The sequence below is a fragment of the Symsagittifera roscoffensis genome, chromosome 2 (genome assembly GCF_963678635.1).
Source record: "Symsagittifera roscoffensis chromosome 2, txSymRosc1.1, whole genome shotgun sequence".
Classification (NCBI taxonomy): domain Eukaryota; kingdom Metazoa; phylum Xenacoelomorpha; order Acoela; family Convolutidae; genus Symsagittifera; species Symsagittifera roscoffensis.
Window position 1 is genome coordinate 70,191,344 of NC_087063.1, and position 19,569 is coordinate 70,210,912.

The window sequence follows — 19,569 nt, forward strand, 5'->3', positions numbered from 1 at the left end:
GTTCAAAAATTTCTATTAGTCCTGGGTTTTTAGAAAGGGTTGGATAGTGAATCGACGTTTGAGGTCGTTAGACACTAGTTAAGTGGGTGGGGGAGAACAAAGTTGTTCTTTTTGATCCAAGGATAGGCCTTGATGATCAAGTTTTAAATTTAATTAAATAGAAAATTATTTAAGATCCAAGGATAAGCCTTGATGATCTGATTTTAAAATTAAGTGAATTTAAGTTTAAAATGTTTTAAATTTGTGTAAAGAAAAGATTTAGTATTTTTATGATATTAGTGAGCTTATGAATGCTGTTATGTTTAGGTGATGAAGCTGGAACAACAGGGTGATTTATAATTACTAACCATTTATTGTCATGCTACTAATTTTTATTTTGATTTTTCAATAAATATTTTTCAAACATGTTTTGTATAGTACTGCAGAATTTAGGAAAATGATCTGAGATCTTTTTATCAATCGTTATTGTATATTAATAATTTTGTTTAGCGCCTGAAATGATTTTGAACATTGACTTCAAAATTTTATGTTTGCAAATGAAAATCTAAATTCATTGCTAGTAGTATTCTAAATACAAAAGTTTGTGTTGGCTTTTGCCGAACTATCATATAACTATATGGTAAGTTTCTACTTTGTCGTATGTCGTCTCTGGTTCGAGGTCTTCTTCCAATTCCGGGTAGTTCTGTTATCGTTCGGAATATTGGCTCTGATCTATTGAGTCGTAGAGACATTTCGATTAAATTATCGTCGTATAACATTTTGTAAATGTTTTGTCTAAATTCTAATCTATTATTGGTTAATTCTAAGCTATTAAGGTCTTGTTCGAGACTTATGGTCGCACCAGATGAGTTAGGACCGATGGGTATAACTCATAGAGTAATTTCGGATAGGGTACACCGTCTGCTCGTCACGCTATCTTATTTTCGGCCGGATAGATTCGTGCAACTTCTTAGTCTAATACCGATCCTAATCTTACTCTTATACTATCTAGTCTCAGGTTGTTTAACTAGTCTCTGCTAGGCTCAATAGATCTAGGGTATACTGGTTTATTGCGGCTGCTGAAGTACTCGGGAGAGTTCAACTAATTTCTAAGTTAAATTCAAATCTCTCTGGTGCTGAAATTACAAGTAATTTCAGCACTTACAAATAAGTGGATTGTTAGTCAGATGGATCATGATTGGTTAATATTAAATACTTTACATTGGTAAAATATCTAATTTATCCAATCATAAAATGTAGTTTAGATCAGGTTCCATTTTGATGTTTTTGTTCCGACTTTCGATACGAAAGTAACGGAATATTTGTGCTCGGGTGGGTTTTTTTTTCAGACAAATTTCGACTTGTTAACTAGCCGTTTTTGACTGAATTTTTAATTATCATTCGAAAGCTATTGTTGTTCTGAACTTAAATTTGAAAAGATATTTCACCTGTGATCAATTTTCAAAATGTTGTGGGGATTTAAAGATGGCCATTTTGGCTATTTTAGCCAATTTGAGACAATTAACGCGCAATATATTTCGTGTGAAATCGTTTCAAATTGGTTCAAGGAAGCTTATATGCCATAATTGATTTGTTAATAGAAGCAAAATCTATCACTCTCTACTCAATATGGCGTGTGGGGGGATGTTTTTACAAAAATTCCCAAATTAAAAAAAAAATTAATTTTACTTTTTACATTTAAAATTTTCATGTTGTTACTGCTCCATAGACCTTAAAAGGCAGTCGGAACATTCAGGGCTTCGCCTTAATACGAGCAGTCTTGTTAACATTAGGCCATGAAAAAGCCGCGATCAAAACTTTTCTACATGAACATTCGCTGTTTTTGGCCGTATAACAGAACAGAAAACAACCTCCCCCCTCCTCTCAGCCACGTTGAGAGCGACAAGTCACACTTATAATGAACTTCCCCTTAGTATAATGAGGATATGCATTCCATGCGCACAGTGGCGTGCTCAGAAACTTTGCGGACTTTTTTTTTAGGTCGACCAAATCGATTTTTCGAGCTCTCCAAAAATACTCTAAGGACCTCATTTTGTCAAAAATTTTCTGCGCCGCAGGCAAAAATTTCAAAGAACAGGCCAAAAAAGGCCTTTTTGGGCACTTTTTGGAAAACTTTTAACTTTGACGAAACCATGCGTTTTTTTGGCGCGCGCTCCCCCCTCAAAATTAGTTATATTGACGCCGAAAGCGCCATTAGAAAAATATTGACGTTGTTTAACCCAAAATGGATGTCATAAAGTTATACCAAAGGGGAGACCCTTTGGAAGAATTTGGCAACCAGAATTCAGGAAGGGGCGTTCGCCAGCCACCCCCCCCCCCCCCTCTCTCTCTCTCTCTCTCTCGGCACGCTACTGTGATGCACAAAAGCTTTTTTCTCAAAGTCGATATTTCCAAATTGATAAACTATTGGCTTCTGAGCAATTAAATCAGACCAAATTCTATTTATGCAAAGGGCTCGGGAATTTGGGGGTTGGCTTCTTGGGCATCTTGAACTTCTTCCTTTAAAGTAGTGGTAGATGATTCAATTTACTATGTAAATTCAAAAACTATGTCAACGGCAACGGGGCTTCAATATGATATCACAATTTACCCCATGCGAGCTTTCCTTGTGGTACTTGAGATCGGGGAAGAAAAAGAGACCATAGTTTTTTCGTCCCAATTTCAAGCACTTTTGCTAAATTTTATCTTGAAAACAGAAAATTTGGACCAAATTTTCTCAACACTGAAACAAATTATCCGAAACAACGTTTTGAGACTCAAATCAGGATGAAAAGGGTTTTGATAATGATAGAAAAATCCAATATCAGATACCAGGTACCAATCTTCCAGCTACTAGAATTGTATATTTTAACCATGACACATTGTGTTTCAGTAACTTCCCAATTTCAAAATTAGTTAATTATTCTATTTTAAAAAACGTCAGCAATCATTTAAAATTCTAAGCCAAAGTTTTTAAGTTCATGAACTGCCATTTTGTAACAATTACTTGGCATTTGTAATTTCTTGTAATCATTTAAAAAATCTTTTGAAGGAACCAACAATTATTAAGAAACCAAAAAAATGGGTTTCTGAATTGTTAGTCGATTTCGCAACAGGCCCAAAACGGTATAGTCGTGACCACTTTTACTTGATTTTTGCCGATGTGCAATCCACAGAAAAGTGACAAAAATATTTTTTAGCTAACAAATCCAAAATCAGCAAAAGTTGCAGAGACCAAAAAAAATGCGGAAAACAAAGAACTTGGTGGAATCCATGAACAAATATTTATTCATGCGGGCAGTCGCTTCCGTTGTCGCAGATTCCGCACTTTGTACAAGAAATCCGCGTTTTGTGAACAGGATTCGCATTCTGTAAGCATAATCGGGTAATAGTCATCAGAAACCGCGCAAATTGACAGTCTCCACTGATGCTTGCTGCATCCACCTAGAAGTTATTGGAAGATGGCATCACTCATATGCGAAGGAACGAATGCGCGAAAAAAATCCTAGCAGATTTTAGTTATCTAAATTTGGAAAAAAAACGTGAAAACCTGAAAGTTAATAAACATTTCCAGGGACTTCATATTGATACAGGCCAAATAGAAAAACGGAAGAAATATGCAACATTTTCAAATTTTTCAAATTTTCAAATTTTGTGTTTCAAGGGTTTCGTTATGAAGGTTGCAAAGCATTGCTTCATTTAATTCATTTTAACTGAATGGCAATTGATTCTTTTTCAAAGATGACATTTGGCTAATCTTGTTTTCGGTCCTTGTTCCACGCGTTTTTGCCCATTTGGTCTTTTGCGCATGAGAATGGCCCCGGATGTATGTATTGAACTTAATAACGAGTTAAGCAAATAAATTGAAGACATTTTTGTGGGAAACTATTAATACACCCGGGTTGACCAAAAATGCTTAATATACAGTTCTCATAAACGGAAAAAAAATTTTCATACAATTCCATACAATTCCATACGTACAAAAAATTGTATGAAATCTCGAAACTTAACATTTTCCCATAAATGGAAATTGTATAATAGGTGTTTTCTCCATATACCAAAAAGTTAGTTTTTTGCTTCTAAATTCGATTTCTGAAACATTTTGGGTTGTGTTTGCAACCGAAAAAAAAGTGGCAAAGACCTTGATTGCTCAAAGCACCAAAAGTTGGACGGTCTTACTTTTACAATGCGTAAAAAACAACCTGAATTGTCTTCCAGCTGTCTTTCACAAATGATATAACAAAAGTAACAAATTTAAATTTTTGGCAAATGTTTTCAAATATAATTTTTTTAAAGTCTTGATTTTCATATTATCAGACATTGATTAAGGCATACATAAATACGCCATACAAAAGAAATAAAAGTTATCAGCGTTTCTCATAACAAAATTTTAAGTGAAAGAAAAAAAAACAATTTTACCGTATTTAGGACTAATGAAAATTTTTCCGAAAGTGTTTTTTGCGCACAAAACTCCACTTGCGGTTGAAAAAAAACATAATTTTGGGGCAAACTTTCAAATTTTTTGTGTCGCCATCAAAAACGGCCAGTCATACAATTTCCGTATATGGAAATTGTATGGTAAACATTTTTTTCAAAAAAAAGTTAAATCAGTTTTTTTTCTGCCACCAGTCTGTTCAACTGTTCTCAAAAAGCCGCAGAAATGGTTTAATTTTTTTTTCGAATCTTTTTCGAAAATGTATGAAAATTGTATGACAAGCATTTTCTCTGTACACTTGATGTATGAATTTGTATGGTAATAAGTTTTGTTGTATGGAATTGTATGACAAGCATTTTCGGTGTATGGAGGTCAACCCAGGCAATTTCAAATACGGAATCTGCAACAAACTGCTTTAATCGCTCATTGCAAATTACACGGGAAAACTAAAGTGGTGACAAATGTATGTTACAAATTGTTGTTAGAAAGTTCCTCAACCTTTTGGTAAAATGATTTCAATCACAATTTCAACTATGTTTGAAGGCTTGTCTTCAAATTCCAGGGTTCCAGACACTCCAAAGATGCGTGTACTCAGAACCTCGTAGTGTTTTTACAAATTTACTGAATGATTTTGCGCTTGTGATTCATTGCTACAGTTTTACTAGCTAATGGCTGGACAATTGCAATAAGATTAGGGATACCTTCATGTAATCACTATTTAGTTTGAAAAATTGAATCAGAATCTCAGATCATAAAATTCAAAAACAGCAAAAACATCGAAAATAACTCGGAAAGTGCTGCTTGGATATTGTGCTCCTCGGAAGCTACTATTAGAGAGTAATCTGTGTATTTCGAACGAAACGAAAACTGAAAAACTGTGATGTGGGCAAATGACCCAACAATTTCACCTTCTTTGGATCTGGAACCGCGCTATGTTAAGTTTTTGCTCAGCGCGTTTTCCCTTTACTCGTAGCTGATTTTGGGCTATTTTTATGGAACATTGCTAGAAAGTTATGCCAATATTAATTGCAACACACCAATGTAGGAATCAGGGGCGGATTTAGGGGGGCGGGGGGGGCGGACGCCCATCCTCTCAGGGATTCGACCCCCTGCCGACCCAAAGGGTCCCCCTTTGATACTTTTTCAGAAAACCATTTTTGGCCGACCGACCCTAAAATTTTTCTAAAGGCGCCTTTGGCGCCAATAAATACTATTTTTGAGGGGGAGCGCGCGCCAAAAAAAACGCAATTTTTTGTCAACATTTTTCAAAAAGTGCCCAAAAACGGCTTTTTTTACTGTTTTTTTTTTTAAATTAGCCTGCGGCGCAGAAAATTTTGCCAAAAATAGGGTCAAAACAGTGCTTTGGGAGAGCTCGAAAAATAAATTTGGTTGACCTAAAAAAAAAGGTCGTCTGAAAATTTTTTTGAAAATCCGAACCCCCCCCCCCCCCCCTCCGAGAAAATCCTAGATCCGCGCCCCTGGTAGGAATTATGACATTTGATGGTGGAAAATAGAACGATATTTTTGTACTAATTAGTACAAAATTTTTGTACAAAATAAGTTAATTATTCTTTTTTAAAAAACGTCAGCAATCATTTAAAATTCTAAGCCAAAATTTTTAAGTTCATGAACTGCCATTTTGTAACAATTACTTGGCATTTGTAATTTCTTGTAATCATTTAAAAAACCTTTTGAAGGAACCAACAATTATTAAGAAACCAAAAAAATGGGTTTCTGAATTGTTAGTCGATTTCGCAACAGGCTGAAAACGGTATAGTCGTGGCCACTTTTACTTGATTTTTGCCGATGTGCAATCCACAGAAAAGTGATTAAAATATTTTTTAGCTATTAAATCCAAAATCAGCAAAAAGGCAGAGACGGGGAAAAATGCGGAAAACAAAGATCTTGGTGGAATCTATAAACTAAAATTTATTCATGCGGGCAGTCGCTGCCGTTGTCGCAGATTCCGCTTTTTGTACAAGAAATCCGAGTTTTGTGAACAGGATTCGCATTCTGTAAGCATAATGGGGAAAAAGTCTTCAGAAACCGCGCAAATTGACTGACTCCACTGACGCTTGCTGCATCCACCTAGAAGTTATTGGAAGATGGCATCACTCATATGCGAAGGAACGAATGCGCGAAAAAAATCCTAGCAGATTTTAGTTATCTAAATTTGGAAAAAAACGTGAAAACCTGAAAGTTAAAAAACATTTCCAGGGACTTCATATTGATACAGGCCAAATAGAAAAACGGAAGAAATATGCAACATTTTCAAATTTTTCAAATTTTCAAATTTTGTGTTTCAAGGGTTTCGTTATGAAGGTTGCAAAGCATTGCTTCATTTAATTCATTTTAACTGAATGGCAATTGATTCTTTTTAAAAGATGACATTTGGCTAACCTTGTTTTCAGTCCTTGTTCCACGCGTTTTTGCCCATTTGGTCTGTTGCGCATGAGAATGGCCCCGGATGTATGTATTGAACTTAATAACGAGTTAAGCAAACAAATTGAAGACATTTTTGTGGGAAACTATTAATACACCCGGGTTGATCAAAATTGCTTAACATACAGTTCTCATAAATGGGAAATTTCTTTTCATACAATTCCATAAAAATCCATACAATTCCATACGTACAAAAATTTTTATGAAATCTCGAAAATTAACATTTTTCCATAAATGGAAATTGTATAATAGGTGTTTTCTCCATATACCAAAAAATTGTTTTTTGCTTCTAAATTCAATTTCTGAAAAATTTTGGGTTGTGTTTGCAACCGAACACAAGTGGCAAAGACCTTGGTTGCTCAAAGCACCAAAAGTTGGACGGTCTTACATTTACAATGCGTAAAAAATGACCTGAATTGTCTTCCAGCTGTCTTTCACAACAAATGATATAACAAAAGTAACAAATTTTATTTTTTGGCAAATGTTTTCAAGGATGATTATTTTAAATTCTTGATTTTTCAAATTATCAGACTTTGATCAAGGCATACATAAATACGCCATAAAAAAGAAATAAGAATTTTCAGCGTTTTTCCTAAAAAAATTTCAAGTGAAAAGAAAAAAAAAACAATTTTATCGTATCTAGGACTAATGAAATTTTTTCCGAAAGTGTTTTTTTGCGTACAAAATTCGATTTTTTTAAAGTCTTGATTTTCAAATTATCAGACATTGATTAAGGCATACATAAATACGCCATACAAAAGAAATAAAAGTTATCAGCGTTTCTCATAACAAAATTTTAAGTGAAAGAAAAAAAAAACAATTTTACCGTATTTAGGACTAATGAAATTTTTTCCGAAAGTGTTTTTTGCGCACAAAACTCCACTTGCGGTTGAAAAAAACATAATTTTGGGGCAACTTTTCAAATTTTTTGTGTCGCCATCAAAAAATGCCAGTCATACAATTTCCGTATATGGAAATTGTATGGTAAACATTTTTTTCAAAAAAAAGTTAAATCATTTTTTTTCTGCCACCAGTCTGTTCAACTGTTCTCAAAAAGCCGCAGAAATGGTTTAATTTTTTTTTGGAATCTTTTTCGAAAATGTATGAAAATTGTATGACAAGCATTTTCTCCATACACTTGATGTATGAATTTCTATGGTAATAAGTTTTGTTGTATGGAATTGTATGACAAGCATTTTCGGTGTATGGAGGTCAACCCAGGCAATTTCAAATACGGAATCTGCAACAAACTGCTTTAATCGCTCATTGCAGATTACACGGGAAAACTAAAGTGGTGACAAATGTATGTTACAAATTGTTGTTAGAAAGTTCCTCAACCTTTTGGTAAAATGATTTCAATCACAATTTCAACTATGTTTGAAGGTTTGTCTTCAAATTCCAGGGTTCCAGACACTCCAAAGATTTGTGTACTCAGAACCTCGTAATTTTTTTTTTTACAAAATTACTGTATGATTTTGCGCTTGCGATTCATTGCTACAGTTTTACTAGCTAAGGGCTGGAAAAAATGAGCTGAAACTTGCAATAAAATTATAGATACCTTCATGTAATCACTATTGAGTTGAGAAATTGAATCAGAATCTCAGATCATAAAATTCAAAAACAGCAGCAACATCGATAATAACTCGGAAGGTGCTGCTTGGATATTGTGCTCCTCGGAAGCTACTGTCAGATAGTAATCTGTGTTTTTCGGACGAAATGAAAACTGAAAAACGGTGATATGTGCAAATGATCCAACAATTTCACCTTCTTTGGATCTGGAACCGCGCTATGTTAAGTTTTTGCTCAGCGCGTTTTCCCTTTACTCGTAGCTGATTTTGGACTAATTTTTACGGAAGATTGCTAGAAAGTAATGCCAATATTAATTGCAACACACCAATGTAGGCATGTTGATTGAAACTATGACATTTGATGGTGGAAAATAGAGCGATATTTTTGTATTGAAGCTGCCTCTTGATACCGTTTTTAAATATACATTATTTTAAAAGCCGTGCAAAGTATGCACAGCATCGTGTACTCGTACATTTCAACATGTATTAAAAAACAGTTATCAATTTGTGTATTGTTTTGTCCATCGCCGCCAATGTAATATTAACACAAAATGAAACGATAAGCGAACATTTTTTTTTGCATATGTTAATTTCCGAATTCAAAGATTTACTGCTGTTTTTCCAGAAAATATTGACATACTATTACTAATGGTATACTAAACAACTTTACATCTAGCTTTCGAAAACTTGACAGGGAGCTGAAATAATGCGGAAACGTCGTGAAAACAATAGCAAACGAGTTGCCTTTGTGTCGTTATGTTTGGCCGAAAAACGCGGCTGAACAAAAGTTTTTGGACGAAGTTTAGAATGAACACTCTTTTGTTAGGATATCCGCGAGAAATTAAACAAACATCCAACTGTGTTATCTTGAAAGTCAACTTAGCTCAAATCATTCTGCCAGCCATGATGTTCTCTTGTGTAGTTGCAGCTCTCTTGGTAAGTTTCACAACCATCATAGTATAGTGCCTTTGAGAATTTTTATAGCTATTTAACTAAGTTAAGCTAATTTTAAAAATTTGTTAAATTATCTCGATGACAAACTTTATAATTTATCACCGAAAAATTTTAGCCAGAACTCACTAAGTGAACATGGAGACAACGAGAAAATGTCCAAAAGACGCTAGATCTACATAATTGTTTTATGTTGGGTTTGTTCCATTAAATTGGATCCAATAAGTTTAGTGAAAGTGATATTATTTTTAGTTCGTGATTCAAATTAATTTTTGTATTTGTTTTTAATTTTTCATTTAATCAGTTTTGTTGGCTTGAAAATTATAATTTTCGCAGTAGCAGGTGTAGGCGATTGTTTCTTTTCAGGTGTTCCTGGACATCAGTGGATCTTCAGGGGCCGATGTCATAAAGAAGGGTCCTTTCAAGCTTGGCAATGAAACTTGTGCGTACAATTTGGAGCTGACTGTGTTCTTTGAGGCAGGGTGTCCGGATTCGAATCACTTCTTCTCGAGTGTGCTCAGACCCCAGTACCAGTCTTTCTCGCCAGTGTTGTCGCTGGACCTCATTCCATGGGGCAACGCTAAAGTTGGTGACCAGAACACTTAGTGATCAGCATTTATTGAGTTGTTTGAAATATTAAAAAAGGATTGCGCTAATGTTGAAAAATTGAGTAACAAACCCGGGTCGAAATCCCGCTCAAAAACCGCTCAAGATATGAGCGGTTTGAGCGGTTTTTCAGCAAGATTTGAGCGGTTTGAGCGGTTTGGGCAGTTTTTTTGGAAAAACCGCTCAAACCGCTCAAATCTTGCTTAAAAAAATGCTCAAAAACCGCTCATTTCTTTACTTGTCAAATATCTATTAGTTATTGACATGAGATTAACCGAGGTTCAAAACAGGCTCAAAATTGTTGTCTTCTTTAATCAGGGCGGATTTAAGGGTGCGGGGGCGGACGCTTCTTCTCACCCGCAGGGATTCGACCCCCTGCCGACCCAAAGGGTCCCCCTTTGGTACTTTTTAAGAAATCCATTTTTGGCCGACCGACCCTAAAATTTTTCTAAAGGCGACTTTGGCGCCAATATATACTAATTTTGAGGGGGGAGCGCGCGCCGAAAAAACGCGATTTTCTGGTCAAAATTTTCCAAAAAGTGCCTAAAGACGCCTTTTTGTGGACAGTTTTTTCAAAATTTTGCCTGCGGCCCAGAAAATTTGGCCGAAACGGAAGATCTCAAAAAATCCCCACCTCCTCGAGAAAATCCTAGATCCGCCCCTGTCTTTAACCCTCTCAATAAACTTGAAAAAAAATTCTATAATTTTTTGTGATTTTGTAATTTGGCTTTCAGAGCTTCAACCTCGGATATGGACAGTATGCCTTTGCCAGTCAACACGGAATGCAAGAAGTGCGCTCCAACATGTTTATGGTTAGTCAACATTTTTCCAGAAACTTTTTTTCTCAATTGGTTCTCAATTGACCCGACGTGCCAGGAACATTGAACGTAAATGACCCATGTTTTGACTTTTGATGACTCCGAAAGTCAAAAGTTATCCCAGAACCCAAGCCATATTTTACGTTTTCTTCGTTTGAAAAAGTATAGAACTACATTTTGAAATTTTTCTTCGGATTTTTTGAATTCACCATCAATATTGTTTAAACTCATTTTTGTATCTAAATTTAAAAAATCGAAGATGGCATCGAAAAAAAAGTCAAAAAGTAAACAAGATAAGGATGAAATTGGAGAGGAAATTGCAGAATTAGTTGCCAAAATTCAACTTATAGAGGGCGACAGACGGGCTTTCATCGAGAGTTCCGATTTCACTTCCAAGAGCAACGATGCCAAAATAAGTGCTTTGAGGGCTGAAAATAAAGAACTGGCCAATAAATTCAGAAAAAGCACTACTTGTGATGACGAAACATTAAACAAGGTCTTCAAAGGTCACGACATGAAGAAAGAAGCTTTTAAAAACAAAGAGCCTGATGACACTATAGATGAGTTACACAATAAAAAGTGTGACCAAATTAAGAAACTGAATTATGCCCAGTATTTGACCAAAAAGAAGGACAAAGAGCTAAGCGATCTGGTTGAAAGGATGAAAAAACTGCACGAAATAGCCGACAGGTCAAACCGTCGAGACGCGTTGCCGACTTCACAGAAATCCAAGAACCGAATGATTCAAACCGACATCGAAAAATATAAGCTTCGGAATACCGAAGTTGACGAAGTTCAGAACTTTTTCTTCAAAATTGTGCAGAGTTTGCGAGAAGAAAACAAAATGTATTTAACAAATTTGGAAGACCTCGATAATCAAATAGAAGAAAATGAAGACGAATTGAGAGGTTTGCAGGACTTGCATCGAGACGCCGAACAGTCGAAGGAATTCGCAAAAATGGACTTGCAAATGCAAGACCAGAAAGCTCAGGGAGCGAAGAAAATACGCGAAAAACAGAAAAGTAACTTAAAGAGAGTTTCGGATAAACGGGAAAGCGAATTAGAGCACCTAGAAGGATTGGTTCAGGAAGAACAACGAGCAGGTGCAAATCACTTTGACGAGGATTTGGAAGAGCGGAAAAAGACCAACTGGACGAAAGCCGAGGAAACCGAACAGAGGCTAAGCAACATTGAAAAAGTGAATCAAAGAGTGAAAGACAAAACTGGTTTGTATTCAAATGAAGATGCGATCAATCATTTCAAGAGTCAGTACGATACCAAAGACGCCCTCGAAAGCCAAATTGATAAAAACTCTGAAGACATCAACGATATGAGAAGCAGAAAACAGAGTTTGCGGGATACTTATGAAGAATTGAGATACATGGACGATATGGCTTCCAATAGAGTAAGTGTAGTTGGCTCGGAAGACGAATACAGTGATGAAAACTACGACTTTGACAAGGCTCGGATCTCGGACGCCGAACGTCGGTTTTCTCAAAACCGGGAGACGCAACGCGATATCCGAAATTCTGTAGATCATATTCGAGAGAAATTGTCCACCGCAAAGGGAGGGCAAAGTCGTCTCAAATCAAACAGGCCGCAAAAGCAATCGTTGCCGGGTCGAAACCACGAAGTTGACAGTATAGCTGAATCGTTGGAAAATGTGAGAGACACAATTAAAAGTATCTACAGTGAAATCGGTGAAGATACTGACACCCGACAAGTGTTGCGAGAAATGGAAGAATCAGATTTCAACAAAACTGTCCAAGAAAAAATGACGCCGACAAATACTCGGGTCGGTCCCTATCAGTCTGCGACTTACCATCCGTCGGAAGAAGACGACGCTTCGGATGACGACATACCGACTCGAAAAGATATCAAAAGGTCATCGCAGTCGCTGATCGATTTAAAGAACAGTCGACGGCCGAATAAGAAACCTATGAAGCGATTCAGATAAAAAATAGACCTTGTTCAGAAAACATAGAAGCCCTAAAAGAAAAGTTCAATAAATATTATTATTTTTTTTGCATTACATTTTGACAGTTTAAAAGAAAGAATATTATGTTTTCTCATTTGTTTTTTATTTTTATATTTATATTCTGCAGCGGATTAGTCGATAAAAAACTTTGAGCACATCAATCTTTTTTATAACAAACAGTACAATTAAATTGTTTCAAACTTTACTTATACCCCATTTTACTTATACCCATTCTTATACAATAAATTTAAATCAGTTATCGAGGTTGACGTTTGATGTTTTTATTCCGACCATTTGAAAAATGGGGAGGAACTTTTTATTCGTTTTAGTTTTTTTCTTCTTTTTTGTTTGCCACGCAAAATTAGGTACCACAATAAATCATCGGACTGGATTGAGTGATATATCGTTTTAAAGCTCTTTGAAAAACCGGTTTGAAGTTTTGCTTTAGCTTCGAGCTAATAAGGTGAGCATCCAGTCTTACAATAGCTTATTTATTCTTCATTGAAGCCAAGAAAACTTAGTTTCATGCGAGTAAAGTTAGTTTTTGGAGCTTTAAGCGTCATTTTGCTCATCAAAAACTTCGAAAATTAAAATTTTTGAAAAAATTAAACCGTTTTTTGTTTAAATTTTTTTTGCTACAGAAACTGTTTTCTAATCGGCCTATTTTACTAATAAAGTCGAATATGTCTAATTTATATTTTTTTGTTCAGATGTTCAGAATTTTTAGGACTATGGTCGGAACATTCTGTGATACACAGTTCCTTGTTAAAATCGACAGCAGTTGAAAATCCGGTGTAGAAAACTTACTCACACAAAAACTTGATTTCAAGATCCTTTTAAACGTTTCATATGTTGATTTTTAAATGAATACCAATCTCCGTGATTTTTGGGAAGCGGTGGTAAACTTTAAAACCCAGCCCAGAAAACAAACAAAAAAAATTGCCGGTATTTCTTTAACAGGGGTACAACAGCGGCTCGCCATGATGAGCTGTACTGCTCGTATGTTGGTCCTTTCCCTCGTGGATAAATGGTCTTAAATCTTTTGAAATATAATTCATATTTTGTAGGCCTGCGCGTACAACCTGCTGACGAATGAGGCGTACGTGGACCTAGTAACGTGTATGATGGGAACAGGAGGAAGTATCCAGGCGACCTACGACAGCTGGCTGTACTGCAGCACAGTGAACAGAATAGACTACGACATGATCTATAGCTGCTATTCGGGCGAGGATGGAGGTATTGACTTGGTGAATATGGAGCTGATGGCCGAGTTCAATAGACACACTTTCATACCCTGGCTCGAATTGAACAAAGTTGGTATTTTTCATTCAATTTTTGTTGCTTGAATTTTTTTCGGCTTTTAGTTTTCCTTTTCCCACCACCTGCAATTTTTTTAGAGTAATTTTTCTGTTCACATTGTCGGGTTGTTATAAAATTTGGCATAGGGACTAATTGAGCCATGACAAATATATTTAGTCTTCATACTCAAAATTGTAAAACCAGTCGTTACACCTTGAAATCCATGCTTATATGCGAGGTGGGGGGAAGGAAAAAGAGCCACTTTTTCTCGGTTGAAACCACATTGGCATAACTGATTAAGTGTAAAAGAGAAAGAATTAATTTCTCTGATCCAATATAAACACATTTCTGATAAACACACTTCATCTAAATTCGACACATTTTTAAGTCAACATTGAACGGGAGCAACACTTAAAGGACCCTCGGGTCGTCAGATAATGCCCTTGAGTTTCTGAACATCAATGGGAAATAAGTTGGATTAATCTAAACAAATTTTATGAAATCATACATTTTTTTTTCGACAGTTAGCTTGTTAGATTCCAACATTTGAACAAAAAAGTTTTGAGCTGTTATTATTTGAGCTGTTATTATTTATTTAGGTCGCTGTTATTATTTATTTGAGCTGTTATTATTTATTTAGGTCGTGATGGTTTTTTTTTTCATTTTTTTTTTCAGGAAAAAATGCTAAACTTCTTTCAAGTTGACTTTTGATTTTTTTGCGGTTTTCTTTTGATTTCTTTTAACTTTACATCATTTCTTTTGTTAAAAAGAGGGCAAATTCCAAGCAGCAAAAGTGTAAAGAATTACTTCTAGTTTCAAAATGGATTCTAATTTTCAACTGAATTCCGAGCAAAATAATAAAAACTACCTATTGATGTATTTTCTTTAAATGGGATAACTTTAAGAAAAAGTGCGAAAGTTTCTTGAAAGTCACAGAGCTTTAATGTGATATCTTTTGCTTCGAAATTTGATAGTTAAAAATGACGAAAGTAGAAAAAAATTTGTTTCTGATATTTGGAGTATAAGCTTTAAATCTGAATTTGATTGAATCAGTGATATTTAGAATAAGCCATAAAGGTCACTAATAATTGGTTCATTTAAAACTTTCAATTTGGCAAATTGATCCTCTCGATAAAAAAATTTTTTCTTCTAAACATTCTTATTGGTACAAAAAATTGAAAGGAAGTTTTCTTTGCTTGGCTACCATTAATCTTAGTCTTACGATCTCCATATAATATATACTTTTTTCAGAATTCCAACTCTACAGTGCAGTCGATGGGTCTGGACCCCTCTGGTTTTGTGCAACTTCTCTGCGCCGAACTGTGCGAGCCAGTTAGACCTAGCATTTGCACCCAGTAACAAAAGATCCCAGAGACTGAAAATCGTCATATACTTTATACAGTCATCATCAGCAGAAGAAAGCTTCCCTGCTTTTCAAACTAAAATCTATTTAATTTAATTCGATGAATGTTGCAAAATAACCCGATATGAAGAATTTTGATATATTTCACCAAGAGCAACTTTGTTTCAGATGATCTATTTAAATTTTCAGGAAAAAAATTGAGATTCAGGTCAACTAAAATCACAGATTGTTTCATTTACCGCATACAATGCTGGATTTTTAGTGTAAAAACCCGGGGAAAAAAGGCCTCAACACGGTTTTACTATGTGTAATTTGAACAAGGCTGCTCGTATATCAGGGCAAAACCCTGAACGTTCCGACTGCCCTTTAATCTGTCGAATTATTTTTGTGAAGAAAATTCACAAAGTGTAAAAATTGGAGAGCAACTTTGTTTCAGATGATTTATTTAAATTTTCAGGAAATAAATTGAGAATCAGATCAACTAAAATCACAGAATGTTTCATTTACCGTATGCAGTGCAGGATTTCTAGTGTAAAAAAAACCGGAAAAAAAGAAAAATGCCTCAAAACTGTTTTCCCAGATGTAATTTGAACAAGACTGCTCGTCTATTAATGCAAAACCTTGAACGTTCCGACTGCCCCATAATCTGCCGAATTGATTTTGTAAAAAAAATTAGGCGAATTGTAAAAATTGAAAAAAAAATCGAAACGAAATTATTATGACCATTATAGCTTGCGTCAGTTCAATTTAGGTTGGTTTCGTAGTGCGGGATGTAAATCGCGTTACGGTTTCAGCATCAAAAATAAAACCTTCGCATCGCGCTTGATTTAGACCAGAGCATGATTAAATTGATAAATTTCAAACTTTCATACTTTTGCAAAAAAAATGCTCGAAAGTAAATTATCTGTTCAAGATTAATGAATGCATTAAGCTTTTTTCTTATTTTTTGTAGAACTTTTTTAAGATATACTCAAATTAAAAACAAGAGTGCTTACATCAGGGTAGATACCCGTTTGTTACGCATGTCATTTAAAAAGCCTGAAATGATTGATGGTAAGATTTTAGAAATATTTTCTAAAAAAGAAAAAAAAAACACTGCATCTGTTTACCTGTTTCTGCATCTACTTACACGTTCCTAGATTTGTTAGCGTGGATTTATCCAATTTGGGACCCATATTGCGACTTTGCCTGACCCATATTGTGACTTTGCGCAATCTATATTGTGTTTTGCGTATGTTGCGACTTTGCGAAAAGGTTCGAAAATGTGTGTTTTGTGTATTGTAAGCAGATTCCGCAACAAGGCCGCTCTCTTCGTTCTTCCTTTGTTCTTTCGTTTTCTTTGATTGTTCGACAAAATTTTAACCGGTTTAAAAACTTGTCTCTTGATTCCAGAGACCTATAAACAAAAAGTTAGGCGCCTATCCAGTGCACAGTTTGGCCTTGTAATGCGGGTGCGCTATTAACCCAAAATCAGTGGTTGTAAATTTTTCAGCAAAGTTAAAATCAGTTAGACAAACCAAATTGTCGTTTTATTGTGAATGCCGGTTGAGGAGAACGCATGGCTGAAACTTAGCTCTAGAAAATAAATACAAACACTTTAAATACTCTTTATTAAATACTAACATTAGTTTTGTAGTTGATGAAATATGATGTAATTCAAAAAAACGGGTCATTTATACGAAAGAGAGCAACTGGAGATGCATTTAAAATGATAATTGGCCACATTAAAAGATTAGTTTATGTTTAATTCCATGCCCTTATGCGAACTGGAAAAAAAATAACTGAGATTTAAGCTAACAGATATAACCATAATTTGGAGTCCTAAAATTAAAAGTACACCTCAAAAGCGAAAGTGTTATAACAATATTTTCAATGGGGAGAAGCGGCCCGTTCGTTTTTGAAACCGCTAAGTGATCAGTCGTCAAAAAAACTGCCTTTTTGTGATTAAAGGCTACCTGAAAATTTAAGTTAAGTGAAATGCATTTTTAAACAGAAAAATAATCAAAAAATTTTCAAGTATGATTTATCTTAGGGTTATACTGATGAATGAAGGTTTTCAACTTTTTAAACCATTTTTAGTCGCACTGAGCAGCACTTTTAAATGGAAATAGAATCTAGTAGATACAATGGAAATCTGATTTGGGGAAATCTGATTAAGTGTTACTCAAATATGTAGGTGTAGAAATGTATTTTGAAACAGAGAAACATTTTATTGAAAAATAAAAGAAGAATTTATCTTAATTCTATAAAAGTATGCTGATCAAAAACATTTTAGTCGTTTTTTAGTCTGGCACTAAGTTAGATCCACTTATGAAAAAGCGTTAACCAAAATTTTTTTTGTGAATTTTGATTTGCTTCAATTTTGTCAAAAGCTCAAGAAATCTGTTTCCGATTTCTAAGACATAAAAAAATATGATTGCTTTCGACATCGATTCCAATTTGCTAGTTTTAGTGTCTTTCTACAACAAAAAACACTTTGCATGCTTATTTTATATATCAAATGAATAACATCAATTTAACATTAGGCCTAATGTTTAAGGGTGATAAAGAGCAAGGATCAAAACGTCTGAGATCAACGTTTATAAAGACTTGGATCAAAACATCTAAGAATCATTCAGAACGACCATCGAATAATCTAAATTCTTGAATATTGACTGTCTGTTAATTTTCTGTAACTAATCACAGGCTAATAATTGTTCTCTGCTCATGTACGTAAAATTTTATTTGTCTTTTTGTTTCGAAGAACCTAAAAATCGGGAAGGGACGATGGCGCAGGGTGCGTTTGCTTCAGCTATTTCATATAAACCTCTCAAATTAAAATAATCACTATCAAATATAAATCAAAATCATAATAATCATAAAATAAAAAAAATTGTAAATACTAATTATAACATTTTGTTTTCGACCAGTTCATTAGCTTCACTTTTTTATTCAGAAAACCTGTTTTGGTTTTTTGTTGATGCGTCAGTCAAACCAGCAAACACTTTGTAATACAGCGGGCACAAAAGTTGAAATAGTTGTTACAAGTTCATCTTCAAGAGATGTTTTCGCAACCGATAAGAAACCGCCGCAAAATTTTGTGAGCTTTTTTCCAATAACATCAATCTGTGTTCAAAAATTTACTCTTCATCAATGTGAATTTTGGGGCTTTGATCAACTGTCTCAACTGATCAACTGTGTGGAATAATTTTTTGAATCTTTTGCGAAAAATTGTCAAGTTTGTTGTTTAATCTGAGTATTTTTGTTAGCTTTTTTTTCGTTGCAAAGTTTCGTTCAAAACAGTCGGCGTGCAAATCTTTCGTGTTTGAATAAAGTGTAATTACAAGGTCATTTGAGTGTCGGTCAGTTTTTGTGTTCTACTGGTTTGAGTTGATGATAAAAATACATAACAAACTATAATTTACTTGCTACACACTGCTTGCTTTGACTCAAATAAAGTTTTAGCTATCGTTTAAAGGGACAACTCAGCGCATAAGACGGTTTTTAGGAGAGAAATTTATCTACTGTAGCAAAGGTTGGTTCGAACCTATGCTTGTGCATTGTTTAGATTTTGTTTGACAGTGAAAATTTTTTTCTCACGTCATTGTAATTGAAACCAATTGCATGGATTGTCCAAGACAATCGAAAAACAAACGGTTAGTTGAAAATTGGGGGATCTGCTTGATTGCTCTCGTTATAAAGTATAACTATCGAGAACTTTTTTTTTGATTTTTTGCTATAGTTCTTTAAAATGATTCAGAGTTTTTTTCTTAAAACTTGCAGCTTTGTAAATGCGTTTTTGAAGCTTTTTTATCCAAAATCTACATTTGTAACATTTTTGTTAAAATGTTCAGTTTGATTCTTTTCAAGATCAATTTTCTGGTTGCTAGTAGGTAAAAGCTTCCTTGATGTACCCATGTGATTTTAAGCCGATCTGGCGCAGCCTAATGGCACAAAATTGCTGGCGAGCTCACGTGCAATTTCTGCAAGAAACTCACTTACACAATAATAGACACACTTTAACGACAAACACACTTTTTTCAAAAATATTATTACACTGAAATTGAAAAAAAGAAACAAAATCCCGTTCAGAGCCTACCAAGGTAATATCTATGAACTCTTTGTATAGAATATGTGTCTGATTTTAAAAT

At 34.7% G+C, this 19,569-nt stretch overlaps 2 protein-coding genes across 2 annotated transcripts; both read left to right on the top strand.

Moving 5' to 3' along the window:
- The first annotated feature begins 8,911 nt into the window (after positions 1–8,911).
- LOC134839554 (gamma-interferon-inducible lysosomal thiol reductase-like) lies at positions 8,912–15,592 on the top strand. The gene is made up of 5 exons (XM_063855143.1): positions 8,912–9,360; positions 9,742–9,960; positions 10,716–10,793; positions 13,845–14,090; positions 15,328–15,592. Exons 1-5 carry the CDS (start codon positions 9,181–9,183, stop codon positions 15,433–15,435), a joined length of 831 nt encoding a protein of 276 aa, XP_063711213.1. The 5' UTR covers positions 8,912–9,180; the 3' UTR covers positions 15,436–15,592.
- On the top strand, positions 11,059–12,756 carry LOC134838887 (outer dynein arm-docking complex subunit 3-like). The gene has a single exon (XM_063854192.1). The coding sequence runs from the start codon at positions 11,059–11,061 to the stop codon at positions 12,754–12,756; it is 1,698 nt and encodes a 565-aa protein (XP_063710262.1).
- Positions 15,593–19,569: the final 3,977 nt, after the last annotated feature.

What these genes read in the sequence shown, in the direction of transcription:
- LOC134839554 (XM_063855143.1), top strand. Translation starts at nt 9,181, where the DNA reads ATGTTTGGCCGAAAAACGCGGCTGAACAAAAGTTTTTGGACGAAGTTT. An exon ending in TGCGCTCCAACATGTTTATG is followed by an intron (nt 10,794 to 13,844) that starts GTTAGTCAACAT and finishes CATATTTTGTAG; the next exon opens with GCCTGCGCGTACAACCTGCT. An exon ending in CCTGGCTCGAATTGAACAAA is followed by an intron (nt 14,091 to 15,327) that starts GTTGGTATTTTT and finishes TACTTTTTTCAG; the next exon opens with AATTCCAACTCTACAGTGCA.
- LOC134838887 (XM_063854192.1), top strand. Translation starts at nt 11,059, where the DNA reads ATGGCATCGAAAAAAAAGTCAAAAAGTAAACAAGATAAGGATGAAATT.